Source organism: Xenopus tropicalis, chromosome 3 (assembly GCF_000004195.4).
Source record: "Xenopus tropicalis strain Nigerian chromosome 3, UCB_Xtro_10.0, whole genome shotgun sequence".
Taxonomy (NCBI): domain Eukaryota; kingdom Metazoa; phylum Chordata; class Amphibia; order Anura; family Pipidae; genus Xenopus; species Xenopus tropicalis.
Genome location: NC_030679.2, coordinates 16,538,613 through 16,552,708, shown reverse-complemented (window position 1 = coordinate 16,552,708; position 14,096 = coordinate 16,538,613). Strand labels below are relative to the sequence as shown.

General features: G+C 46.3%; 1 protein-coding gene across 4 annotated transcripts in view; it reads left to right on the top strand.

Annotated features, from left to right (window-relative positions):
• The window catches only part of uhrf1bp1l (UHRF1 binding protein 1-like), a 131,885-nt gene that overhangs the window by 68,660 nt on the left and 49,129 nt on the right, over positions 1–14,096 (top strand). For 3 of the 4 annotated variants that reach the window (XM_018091955.2, NM_001130247.1, XM_018091953.2), the window contains 3 exon segments: positions 8,744–9,000; positions 9,437–9,545; positions 12,755–12,951. In XM_018091955.2, the coding sequence (XP_017947444.2) occupies positions 8,744–9,000; positions 9,437–9,545; positions 12,755–12,951 (563 nt within the window). 4 annotated transcript variants of the gene reach the window in all.

Below are 14,096 nucleotides of genomic sequence, written 5' to 3'. Positions count from 1 at the left end.
CCATGCTACCCAAAATAATTGCTGTAATTGCCATTAATGACCACCAAATATGCAAATAAACCATTACATTTCTTTGATAAGAACCAATTTCCTATAGCTAAAAATACACTTTTTTAAGTGGGCTAAATCCCTGTGTACTTTGCTGTGCTGCTTCTCTGGAAGATAAATCCTAAAACGTAAGGGATTTAATGACCTCAAAGGAAATAATGCACGTAAAAATGAAATAAAAATAAAAAGCATCAATCTTTATTTCCTCTTTCATTTCAGGGGGACACAGGCACTGATGGGTTAACTCTACCTTCCGGGAGGAAAGGACACTAAAAGAACTGTGACAGCCCTCCCAGGGGGCCTGGCTGCCTCTCTCAGCAGGCTACACCCCCCTGTGGGGGCTGGAATTACCCAGTTCTTTTAGTGTCCTTCTAAGTGTCCTGCGGCGCCGGCACCTAGAAGGGGCATTCCCTGGGGAGCCGAGCGCTCCTATTCGGGCGGCCGCAATCCTACTGCCGGCGCGCAGGCTGCTCCTTCCCACACTTCAGAGGAAGCGGCAGCCCCTATCAGAGACGCGCCTTCTGCGCGCGCTCTCCCCTGTACCCGGAAGTAATGCACCTTAGCGCCCGCCTCCTTTTCTTCGCGCCTTCTGACCGCGCTCTTCCTGCACCGCCTCCTTCCTTCCACAGCGTTTCTGAAACTGCCTGCAGACCGAGTACCTGTCTCTCTCTCCAGGTTACACCCTTCAGTGGCTTCGGATTCTCTTTCTCTGACACAGCATTATCAGGTCAGCAACTGCTTCTTGGCAACTCCTACTCCTGCCAAACACACACTTCCCTGCAACAGGTGTATCTCACCTCATTGCATTATATTTTGCCAATTATTATGGCGGATCCTTCCAAGGAGGGCCCTAGGTTACGCTCTGCACAGGCTACTTCCAAGAACCCTGTTGCAGCGCGGGTTACCTTCCTCGCTTGCGCCCGTTGTTGCGCCAGACTCCCCACTGGACATTCTGAGTCCTTATGTGCCTCATGCACACAACCTGCTCCTCCAGTGCCTGCTGCCTCACCTGATGCCTCAGTACCCGCAGCCTCCATGCCTGAACCTCCTTGGGCCCGCGAATTAGCTAATTCGCTCGCCTCCCTTGCCTTGCCAGACTGCCAGACTCTCTGGACAAACTAGTCAACCAACTAGTCTCCCAGCCTCCCTCAGGCTCTTCAGGCAAGCGCAAGGCTCTAACTATCTCTTCAATTCCAGACTCTGACGAAGAGTCGGAACTTGCAGAGGAAGGGCAGCTTTCAGAGGGCTTGTCCGACAAGGACACCCCGCAGACCAACACTGAATTCCCTGTCCCATCCGACATTGACGGCCTAATCGAGGCTGTTCTAACAACTCTCAACGTATCCGCTCCTACTTCTGCAGATCCATCCAAGGATCTCTTTAAAAGACAAAAGAAGTCCTCTAGAGTCTTCCCTTCACACGACCAACTCTTCTCGGTTGTCAAGGATGAATGGGCCTTTCCGGATCGTAAGACCAACACCTCTCGGCGTTTTTCCCTCCTTTACCCCTTTTCTAAGGAGGACATGGATCTCTGGTCTCTTTCTCCTACAGTGGATCCTCCCATTTCCAGACTGTCCAAGTCTACCACCATTCCTGTCCGTGACGCCGCAGGATTCAAAGATCCTATAGACAAAAGGCTTGAAGGATTCTGCAAATCCATTTTCTTTGCCTCCGGCTCTGCACTAAGACCCACCTTTGCCACAGCTTGGGTCAGTCGCGCCTGCGAGGTTTGGGCAGACCAGCTTAGCCAAGCAGTCCTCGACGGCTCTGACCAATCCTTAATCCTTCAACTCACCGCACAGATTAAGGAGGCTTCTCAATTTCTCTGTCAGGCCTCCCTTGATTCGGCCAAAATGATTGCCAGAGCCTCTTCTACCTCCATTGCCGCCACACGGTTCCTTTGGCTCAAACACTGGTCGGCGGACCTTACCTCCAAAAAATCCCTGGTCTCCATCCCCTTCCTGGGGAAGGTTCTCTTTGGCTCAGTGCTGGACAAGATCATCAGCCAAGCCACGGGAGGCAAGAGCACCCTTCTCCCTCAGAACAAGACGAAACCTCAGAACACAAATCGGCGCTTCTCCCGTTTTCGCTCCTTTCGTCCCAAACAAACCAAGCTGTCTACCTCTCAGGGCTACGCAGACAGATCTTCCTCCTTCAGGGGGAGGGGCAAGAGGCCTGCCTGGTCCTCAGGAAAACAGGGTCAAAAGCCCTCCTCAGACAAGCCCACATCCGCCTGAAGGTGTATCCACCCCCAGAACGATAGGCATAGGCGCCTGCCTTCTCCTGTTCCGGGAGGTGTGGGACCATCCATTCACAGATTCCTGGGTGAGGGAGATTCTTTCTCAGGGCTACGCCATAGAATTCTTACGGTCGCCCCCTCAAGATTCCTACCATCTCCCCTCCCCACCAACCACACTCGCCGAGCAGCCTTCTGGAAGGCCATCTTATCCCTCCAGGAAGCGGGAGTCATAGCTCCCGTCCCCAGGGAGGAAGAGCGCCAAGGATTCTATTCCATCCTTTTCTGCGTCCCCAAGAAGGACGGAGGCGTCCGACCCATTCTGGACCTCAAGAAGCTCAATCGCTGTGTCAGGCGATTCACCTTTCCGGATGGAGTCCATCCGCTCGGTCATTGCAGCAATGGAACCCGGGGAGTTTCTTTTCTCCATAGATATCAAGGACGCCTACCTACATGTTCCCATTCACAAGGCCCATCATCGGTTCCTCCGATTTGCCGTCCTAGGGAAACACTTCCAATTTGTAGCCCTGCCTTTCGGGCTTGCAACAGCCCCCCGGGTATTTACCAAGGTGCTGGCCCCAATCATGGCACTCCTCCGTTCTCAGGGAATCTCGATCACTCCCTATCTGGACGACCTGCTCATCAAGGCCCCCACATTTCACCAGAACCTTTCCGCCCTCAATCAGGTAATCCAGACGCTGCAGTCCCACGGATGGGTCATCAATCTCAAGAAGTTATCTCTTACACCCTCGCAGGAAATGACCTTCCTGGGCACGGTGTTCAACACCCAACGATGCCTCACCCTTCTCCCGCCAGACAAGGTCCAGGCCCTCCTCCTCCGAGCACAATCTCTCATCTCTTCTCCCAGGGTCTCCCTCAGGACCTGCATGCAGGTCCTGGGCTCCATGGTCTCAGCCATTTGCCCAGTTCCACACCCGACCCCTCCAGCGGGCCATCCTCAGTCAGTGGGATCCCGATCACCCCGACCTGGACTCCCAGATAGTCCTCCCTCTCTCGGTGAGGAAATCCTTATCCTGGTGGATCCAGCCAACTCGACTCTCACAGGGGAAGCCCTTCCCCTCGCACAACTGGACAATCCTCACCACGGACGCCAGTCTTCGGGGTTGGGGTGCAGTCTGCCAGGAACAGGTGTCCCAGGGCAGGTGGCTTCCACAGGAATCATCTCTTCCTATAAATGTCCTAGAGCTACGAGCCATCCGCCTGGCTCTACTTCATTGGACAACTCTCCTCAGAGGCAAGCCCATCAGAATTCAGACTGACAATGCCACCGCGGTGGCATATGTCAATCATCAAGGGGGCACTCGCAGCAAGGGGGCAATGCAAGAGGCTGCCCACATCCTTGCCTGGGCAGAGGAGAATGTCCCAGCCATCTCTGCAATCCACATCCCCGGTGTGGACAATTGGACGGCGGACTTCCTCAGCAGAGAGACCCTAGACCAGGGGGAGTGGACACTCCATCCACAGGTCTTCCAGTATCTGACCTCAGTTTGGGGGACCCTAGAGATCGATCTCATGGTATCCCGTCACAACTCCCAGCTCCCTCGCTTCATCTCTCGGTCCAGGGACCCAGTCGCCGCAGGAGTAGACGCAATCACAGCCCCCTGGCCTTACCAGTTCGTTTACATCTTCCCCCCTCTTCCACTTCTCCCCAAGATCCTCAAAAGGGTCAAAAGGGAGAGGGTCAAGACCATCCTCATCGCACCACACTGGCCCCAGAGGGTCTGGTTCGCGGACCTAATCAACCTCTCCGAGGCCGCTCCCATTCGTCTGCCAGACCGGCCAGACCTCCTAAGCCAGGGTCCAGTGTTCCACCAGAATTCTCAGCTGTTCCGTTTAACGGCCTGGCTCTTGAAACCCTAGTTCTGCGCCAACAAGGGTTTGGGGACAGCGTTATCACCACTATGATCGCGGCCAGAAAACCATCCTCCTCACGGATCTACTATCGTACCTGGCGAACCTACATCTCCTGGTGCTCGGTCCAGGATCTCCCTCCCCATCGCTTCAACATAGCCCACATCCTGGGCTTCCTTCAACAGGGCCTCGACAAGGGCCTCCGCCCGGCGTCTCTAAAGACCCAGGTATCGGATCTTTCTGTACTATTCCAACGCCAGATCGCATTAAATCCCCACATCAGGACCTTCCTTCAGGGCGTGGCTCATTTAGCCCCCACCATCCGTCCACCCACTCCAGGGTGGGACCTCAACCTGGTCCTCTCTGTCCTCCAGGGGCCCCCCTTTGAGTCCCTTGCCACGACATCCGAGACTCTTCTCACATGGAAAACCGCCTTCCTTCTTGCCATCACCTCAGCCAGAAGAGTCTCAGAGCTCTCTGCCAATCCCCGTTCCTTGTATTTCACCAGGACAAGGCCGTCCTCAGGCCCACCCCCGCGTTCCTGCCTAAGGTGGTCTCGGCCTTCCATTTAAACCAGGACATTGTTGTTCCGTCTTTCTGCCCTCACCCCAAAAATCCCAAGGAGACGGCACTCCATTCCTTGGATGTAGTCAGGGCTCTCAAATTCTACATCCAAAGATCAGCAACCTTCAGGAGGTCGGATGCCCTCCTCATCATCCCTGTAGGCCCCCGCAAGGGCTTACGGGCCACCAAAACCACCCTTGCAAGGTGGATCAGAGGCACCATCACCAGAGCCTACCAGGTCGCAGGCAAGCCCTCTCCTCTCAGAGTCACAGCCCACTCGACCAGATCCCTGGCCGCCTCTTGGGCAGCAAAGAACCTTGCCTCTGTGGAGCAGATCTGCAAGGCCGCCACCTGGTCTTCTATCCACACCTTCACACGTTTCTACCAGGTGCATGTAGCATCCTCAGCGGAGGCCGCATTTGGCAGAAAGGTACTGCAGGCAGCAGTACAGGCTCAGACATAACTTGTTTCCCACCCTATCTATCTCGGGACTGCTTTTAGATGTCCCATCAGTGCTGTGTCCCCCTGAAATGAAAGCGGAAGAGGGATTTTTGTCTTACCTGTAAAATCCTTTTCTCTCTTCATTGAAAGGGGGACACAGGCACCCTTCTAGTCTCTGCCTGCCAAGTTAACAACTCCTTGGAACGCGACCGGTGTCTCAGTCTTCCTCGGCCCTCCTGGGAGGGAGTCCTCCACTCACTGACTCCAAGAAAACCTCATCCCACAGGGCTCGGGGTACATAGTTGCCAAGACACAGTTCATAGACCTTGGCCCACAGTTATAGTTTTTGTTCCTTCTTCTACTTTTCTACTACTTCTGGGTAATTCCAGCCCCCACAGGGGGGTGTAGCCTGCTGAGAGAGGCAGCCAGGCCCCCTGGGAGGGCTGTCACAGTTCTTTTAGTGTCCTTTCCTCCCGGAAGGTAGAGTTAACCCATCAGTGCCTGTGTCCCCCTTTCAATGAAGAGAGAAAAGGATTTTACAAGTAAGACAAAAATCCCTCTATTAATTTCTGTCAGCACAGTTAAAAACCCTAACCCATAAAACCATAGATTGACTACCAGGAGAGTAGTAGCCCTCATTTACACAAAAATATGGTTATAACTAAATAGATTTATCAAAATCCCATATTCCCAAATCGAATTTCAATAGTACATATTTGAATAAACCACAGTGATTAGGTATATTGGGATATCAATCTTCTTTAGATCTTATTTAGATGTTAAGTACTTCGGTAAAGTTCAACATGTAAAACAGTGTGTCATGCTTCTTTATGTAACTCCGGTTTATGTTGTAAACCCAGTTTATGTTGTAATGAACACAATCCTGGATATATTTGAATAGGGTTGAAAGATTGGAAAATGTATAAATCTCCAGTTCCTGTGCAGGATTATACAGGCATATATTAGTACTAGTAAGATACTTATCTCCCACATCAGTAAATGCAGATGCCACTCCAGGCACGACTGTTCCTAATCAAATGATCGCATTGTCGCGCTTCCAGATCTCTGTGCTTTGCCTGTATGCAAGTCCTCTGGAGAAATGTAAAGTTCAAGAGCTTTCGGACTTTACAGAAATGGAGAACAAGGGGGGCCCACCTTCTTGTGGCGTTGATCAGAACCTCGGCGATCGTTTCGCCATTACCTCCCTCAAATAGTTATGGTCCAGGGAAGAGGGCTCTTCAAGTTCCGGAAGGGTCAGGGTGGGGGGAATTTCAGATATCAATGCTATGAATGTACAATTGTTATGTTTGGCACTACCAGCCACCTATTATTTTCTGTTCTTTCCTTTTCTTTCTCTTTCTACATCTTACTCTTCCCTGGGGGAGGGGACTGTTAAAAACGTAGGTCTGGCACCGGAGAAGCTCCTTAATACCACATACACAAATGACAGGCTTAAAATTAAAGAGCTGGAATATCTGGGGGCTGGGTGACAAATTAAAATGTGCCGTAGTCTTTCAATTTATCAAAGAACATAAACCGGATATTCTACTACTGCAGGAAACTCACCTATCCGGACAAATGATCCTGGCGCTTAAGCGAGAATGGGTGGGCAAAACTTTTCAAGCTACACACTCCACATATTCTAGAGGGGTTGTGATCTTGGTGCACAAAAATCTCAGCTTCCAAGTCTCAAAGGTCAAACAAGACCCAAGTGGGAGATACATAACTGTCCAAGCCTTAGTTAATGGCCTCCCATTAATAATAGCTTCTATTTATGTGCCTCCTGCTGCAGATGTGCAATTTCTCCCTCTACTCACCACTCAATTAGCTGACTTCACTCCCTCCCCAACTATACTGATGGAAGACTTTAACGCGGTCCTTGACCCTTCTATAGACACAGCCACGGGAACACACTATAGCAGGCTCCCACTGAACAACTGGGTGAGTAGCAGCACCCTGGTGGACGGATGGAGATAGAAACATTTTAAAGGACAAGGCAACTCAAAATATAATTTTTTGCCTAATAAAAGAAACCAAAATTCTAAGCAGCTTTGCAGTATACATTTATTACAAGTTTGTAATGGTTTTTGAGTTATTTGTATTTATAATTGCTATTAGAAGCAGTGCTTGCCTGTCCTTTTCTTTTCTCTGCCCTGGTGGCTCAGACTGTTGAAACATTGTAACACAAACCTAGTGATACTGGTCAGAAATGAGCGCAATACAGCCACCACCCCCTTTATAAATAACACAACTGGGGACACTATTACACAGCCTGGGCAATTCTAGACACTAGAAAGCCTTTCACTCCGTAGAGTCACCCTTTCTCTGACATGCAATGAAAAGATTTGGCTTTGGGCCACAATACCTTCGCTGGGTACAGGCCTTATATCACTCCCCAAAAGCCCAAATCAGGGCCAGTAATATGCTATTCCCAGCTTTTGCTTTAAAATGAGGTACCAGACAGGGATGTTCTCTGTCCTCATTCCTAGTCTGCCTAGCTCTAGAGCCCCTAGCGGAAATACAGTGGAACGCAATCATTACAGGATTCACAATAGGCAACCTGCATGAAAAAATATCTTTGTATGCAGACGACATGCTCATATACCTTGAAAACACTGCTGTGGCTTTAACCGGCCTATTAAATGTAATTGACCACAATGGGTTACACTCTGGCACAAATCCACCCTATATGCACTAGACCCCGAAGCAAAGAATTATCCCTGTCCTGCCTCACCCCTTAAGTGGGTAGATTCTTTCCAATACCTCGGTATCCAAATAACACAAAATGTTACCCAATATAAGAATACCAACATAGATCCTATTTTTTCTGATATGAAAACTAAATTTTCACAATGGGCCACACTTCCCATGTCATTATACGACAGAATCAACCTCTTAAAAATGAAGTACATCCCACTTCTACATGTATTTTGGAACACCCTGATATGGCTAACCAGGTCCTTTTTTACAAAGGTAAACTCAGTCATAAACTCCTTTATATGGTCTAATAAAGTACCTAGGATTAGTGCTGCAACCCTACAGAGGTCAACCCAGACAGGAGGGCCTTGCCTCACCAAATGTATACAATTACTATTTAGCAGCTGCACTTGTAGCTTCCCGCTGGTGGTTTGAATCGGACAGTAGCAATGCAGCGTCTGTCTTAGAAGCAACAATATTGGGATCTAAAGAAGCCCTGAGGCTACTGCCGTACAGGGGAAGGGAGGCACACCCACTAATAACTAAATCCATGGAAACTACCATCAGATCCTGGAAGACGGCCCAATACCTACTTACCCCAAATGGACAAAAATATTGCTCCCCCCATGCCCCTCTCTGGCATAATCATACACTCCCTCACTTTGAGCGCATACCAGACTATCATTTCTGGGCAAAAGCTGGTCTCAAATTTGTTAAAGACCTCTACCCGGACAGTTTACTACTGAACTTTGAGCAAAATCAGACTATATTCCAAGTCAAACCTACAGCGCAATTCAGATACCTGCAACTTAGACATAAGTTAGTCATAACTTTCTTTAATAACTTTGTCATTGGTCTGTTTTTTTTTTTTTTTCATCCCACTAGGCTCAGATCAGGAATCCATCACTAATCAAAGAAAGTCCTCCCCAGAAATCAGCCTAAGGCTGGAGACTGGCCCAAGTGCTAAAAGGCACTCCCCACTTGCCGCTGAAAATGGTTTTCTACAATGTAATGTATCAGACTTTAATTCAGAGTTCCTCACCTCCACTCTGGCCAATATCCACCACTTTGTAGAAGAAGATTTTGCCCCAGAAATTATGCCAATGAGGATCCAGGTCCAAAATGGCAAAATACATCTACAGGTATGTGACATGGCTCTGTGTATTTTACTTTGCTGTCGCGTCGAACCCATTTATTTTTTCTCATAGTAACGTGTTTTGCCAACCACACCCACACTTTGCATTTACCTCCCTGTTTTTCTATTAAGCCCTGACCCTGCCACTACCTAAGTGTCCCCACCTGAACAGTTGATGAAATTAAGCTGACCAGAAAGTGATGTCACTAATTGCTGGGATCGAAACGAAATTATTCTTTTCTTATTTTTAACACTTTCAAATCTTTAGCTGCCTCAATCCTGCCCGACTTCCTCTGCAGGGTACCTATGGACTTTCCGTGCTGTTGGGAGATCAGGGCTGTTCTGCCCAAATCCTGGCCACTTGGCTGTTATTTCTTTGGCCATCCAACCCAGTGCAGGGCATATATGTTATGGTACAGTTACACTTATTTTCTTTCTTACAGGATGATAGCCCACGTAATAACAACACTGATCCGGACCCCGAACCTGTGGTTCTGAATATCGAGAATGTTTTGTTAGAGAGACGTGATGACGGATCATTTTGGATCAGAGGTATTCAGCGGGGGCTTTCAGCCCCGAAATGCAGTGACTATTATTTACAATTACAGTAGCTTGCCTTGTATTGGGGGCCTATCTGTCCACAAATTGGCCAGAAATTTATTACGCAGGTTAGGTTAAAAACATGTTGAGATGGGGGAGGGAGACTCACTCTTAGCCCAGGTCACCCTGATACCAAAACCAGATACAGATTCCTCAAATTGTGCAAACTATAGACCAATTTCAATTATGAATATTGATGTAAAAATGTTAGCAAAAATCCTAGCCGACCAATTAAACACATTTTTACCTACCATAATTGACAAGGACCAAGTGGGATTTGTCCCCAAACGTTACGCATCAGATAACATCAGAAGGGCATTGACCTTTATACATACGATTCAATCCAAGGCTAAACCTGGGCTATTATTATCTATTGACCCAAGCAAAACCATATTTACATTACATACTAGACAAATGGGGGTTCAAACAAAAATTCCAACATGTAATCAAAGCATTATATAATCACCCCTAAGCTTATGTTACATGAGGCCCATACTATACAGATACTTTCCAACTATCAGGAGGCGCAAGGCTGCCCATTATCCCCTATTCTGTTTATACTGGCCCTAGAACCATTGGCCGCACAAATTCGAAACAACATTAACATCACAGGCTTAAAAATAGACTCAGCCCACCACAAATTATGTGTCTCCGCAGACAATATTTTGCTACTAGTAACTAGACCACTTACCACCTTGTTACCCAACTTGATCAACATATTTAATACATTTTCAGAACTATCAGGACTTAAGATAAACTATACCAAAACTCATGGATGAATATTAACCTCCCACCCGCACAAATCAAACTCCTCCAACTAAATTTTGATTTTAAGTGGCAACCAACATACCTAAAATATTTAGGGGTTAAAATAACCCCACAAATACAAGACCTATATAAGACCAATTATCACCCCCCCCCCCCCTTGAAAAAATGTTACAACTGGATTGGCTGAATTCATGCTGTCAAAATGGTTATTTTACCACAAGTACTGTACTGTTTCAGAACTTTACCGACTCTAATACCCAGCTTCAATATTGAAAAGCTACAACAACAGGTTATGAAATTTATCTGGAACACTAGGCCCCCCAGGGTTTCCAAAGCGACAATGCAAGCACCAAGACAAAAGGGAGGCTTAGGAGTTCCAAATTAAATATTTTCAAGCAGCTCAATTATCACATATCCCCCTGCTGTATGCTAACCCCCTCCAAAATGGGTGACCATGGAGGAAACACTCATCAATCCGGTAAAACTGGCAGCAACTTTATGGTTACTTTATGTACATAGACCGGATGGTTTAACCCTATGCTGAAACAAACCCTAACTACATGGGACAAGATAAAATACAAAGCGAAACTATTTTCTCCCCACTATCCAGCTGTTCCGATATTGGGAAATCCGGAATTCCCCCCCAGGATTAGATCAAGAGGTCTTTCAGGTGGTGGGAGACTAAATGTCTTACTGTACTAAGACACATGTATGGAATTTCCGGGCCCCTAAAATGGGATAGATTTCAACAACTGTATTCTCCCCCTTTTGGAGAACTGTTTAGATATATGCAGGTGCAACACTATTTGAAATCTAAATTTAAAGATACAAACACACCACCTTCAACGTATTTAGAAACCATATGTACTAAATACCCATATTCTAAAGGGGTGCTGTAAAAACTATACAATACCCTATCTGAAACTAACTTCCTGGGAAAAAGATCTTGGTCACTCATTAGATGAAAACGAATGGTTTAAAATATGGGATCAAGTAGCACACAGCTCAATTAACACCTCCCTGCTTGAAGGGGGATACAAAGTTTTATTACGTTGGTACCTGGTCCCAGCCAGACTTCATAAAATAAATAACCTATACAATCCACAATGCTTCAGAAATTGTAGAGGGGAAGGCACGGTCTATCACATATGGTGTCAATGCCCCAGGGTACAAAGATTCTGGACCAGGGTCCACGAAATGATATTCTCTGTAACAGGTGTAAAACTATTGAAATCTCCAGAATATGCGTTACTGGGAAATAAAATTCCTAATGTAAATAAATATACTAGGATGTTGATAAACCAAATTTTTACCGCAGCCAAATTAACAATAGCTAGATTGTGGAAATCGCCGTTCTTGCCCAAATTACAATTGAAGAACTAGGTCAACAGGATAAATGTTAATGAAAAATTAACCAGCATTCTTAATGACAAGCAAGAACTGTTCCAAAAAGTGTGGGCCCCCTGGGAACAATACTCCACCCTCACTACCTGAACCATGCCTTCCCCTCATATAAGTCATATAAGACAAAAAATAAAAGAAATCCTGGAGGTGGGAAAGGGAAATGGGTGGGAAAAACTTAACTGAATGTCCCACGTGACATTGGCATGAGTCATGATTGAAACAAAAATGAAAATTTACAGGTCGAACCCGGATCCCAAAGAGGAGTGGAGAGGAGTCAAGAGAGGCACCCCACCCGGTTTGGTTTGGTTTCAGTTTAACCAATTATAACACTTATTCTTTTTTTTGTATCCATTTTTTTGACTATTTTCTACCTTCCGGCAAGTCGGGACTCTGAGAAAACAAGACCCTGACTTGCATACCCTCCCTCCTACCCCCCCCAACCTCCCTTCCTCACCCATTCCCCCCCCCCCAAAGAATGACACATAAGAATTATACTTGATTAACAACTGTATAACTTATTGATGTAATCATACATAACGTGAAGTATCATTGAATAAGCTGTTATGTAACATGTTATTCTCAATAAAAAAAAGTTAAAAAACGTTGGGAGTGGACAGCACCATCACCTCATAGGATGTCATAACCTGCATAGGTTTATATTAGGATCCGATTATAAGCCCAGGGTGCCAAAATTTATCTTGTCAATTGGTAGAGGTGTGACCTCTATTTAAGTCAATTCATTTTTGTTTATGTTTGCCTATGAATAAGTGCACTAACGCACAAAACGCGTCAGGCACCTGTTTTTAATGTGAAGAAATAAAGATCATGTTTTAGCAGACCCTGGCAGTCCGGAGTGCTTTACGTCCTACTTCTTCTTTGATGCCAAATTAGTGGTCAAATCAGTGAAAGATCTGCCCATTTGGTAGACAAGGTAATCTACTAGTGTATAACCTGCCTTACATCTACCGTCTGTTTTGCTTCCCTCTCAGGTTTGCCAGACACAAGGCCAACCAACATTTGCAATCACAAAGAGCCCAGCAGCATCCTTCAGCTCGATAACAGCACAAACCGCAAAAGTAACACTTGCAAATTCACTCAGACAATCTCAGAGCACACCAGCCTTCCCGAGATCCCTGACATTATCGGCAACCAGGCCTGGAAAGCAACCAGCATCAGCAAAGAACAGGTATTTAATTTGCCTGTGTGAGTCTGTATTCTTGATGAAATGTATGCTGAATAAGGGTCTTTGTGTGTGTATGCAGTTTGCAGGTTTATATGTATCTGATTATGTATCGGAGGAAAAATGGCTACCGGCTGAAAGCTGCTATTTGCTTTAGGAAAATGTGATGGTGCTGGCAAACGGAGGGGATCTCTGCAGTATAAATAACATCATTTGGGTGGGGGAGACATGCCCAACTGATATACATTGTAGGCAAATGTCTTTTAATCTGTACCATACCAAATGAGAGGCCTGGATAAAAATTAACTAAACTATCTAAATACTAAAGTTTGTATATTATCAGGCCATTGTGTACATTTACAGTTCGCCTTGTACCTCATCTATTATATACATTGATAAAAATAGCTAATAAAGGGCATTTGCTTTTTTCATAGGTACCAGAATATCTCCATCTTTTTAATGGAGAAGTACTTTAGGGTGGTCCTAAATGCATTTAAATGGGGTTACTTGACATCTGAGTGGAAACTTTAAATATACATGTAGAGAAACAATATTTTTGGTGTGGGAATGGTATATTTCTTTTAGCAAGGGTATAAAAGTGGGCTGTCTCAATGGTGGCCCAAGGGCTATGTGTGGTTATGGTTTTAGGGTTTATGTGCTTCTTTGCTTGACATCATGAGTCCTGAGGACTGTGTTTTTGTTTAATCAGCTCATTATATGAAAAAAAGCTGGACAGCACTGTTATTAAACAAATACATAACTTATATGGAGCTCCTAATCTGTGCATTGTCACCATAGTCACTAAAGCATAGTGACTAATGCTGTGCCCTAAATATTGATTGGCTTTGCCTAGTCCTCGTCCCCACCCCATTAACCCAGAGCCGCAGGGATCCCCAACCTTTTTTGCTTGTAAGCCACAGTCAAATGGAAAAAGACTTGGAGAGCAACACAAGCATCGTAAAAGTTCATGGAGGTGCCAAATAAGGGCTAAGATTGGCTATTAGGTAGCCTCTATGCACACTATCAGCTTACAGGAGGCTTTATTTGGTAATAAATCTTTTTTTTTTATTCAACCAAAACTTGCCACCAAGTTAGGAATCCAAAATTACTACCTGGTTTGAGGGCACTGAGAACAACATCCAACATGTTGC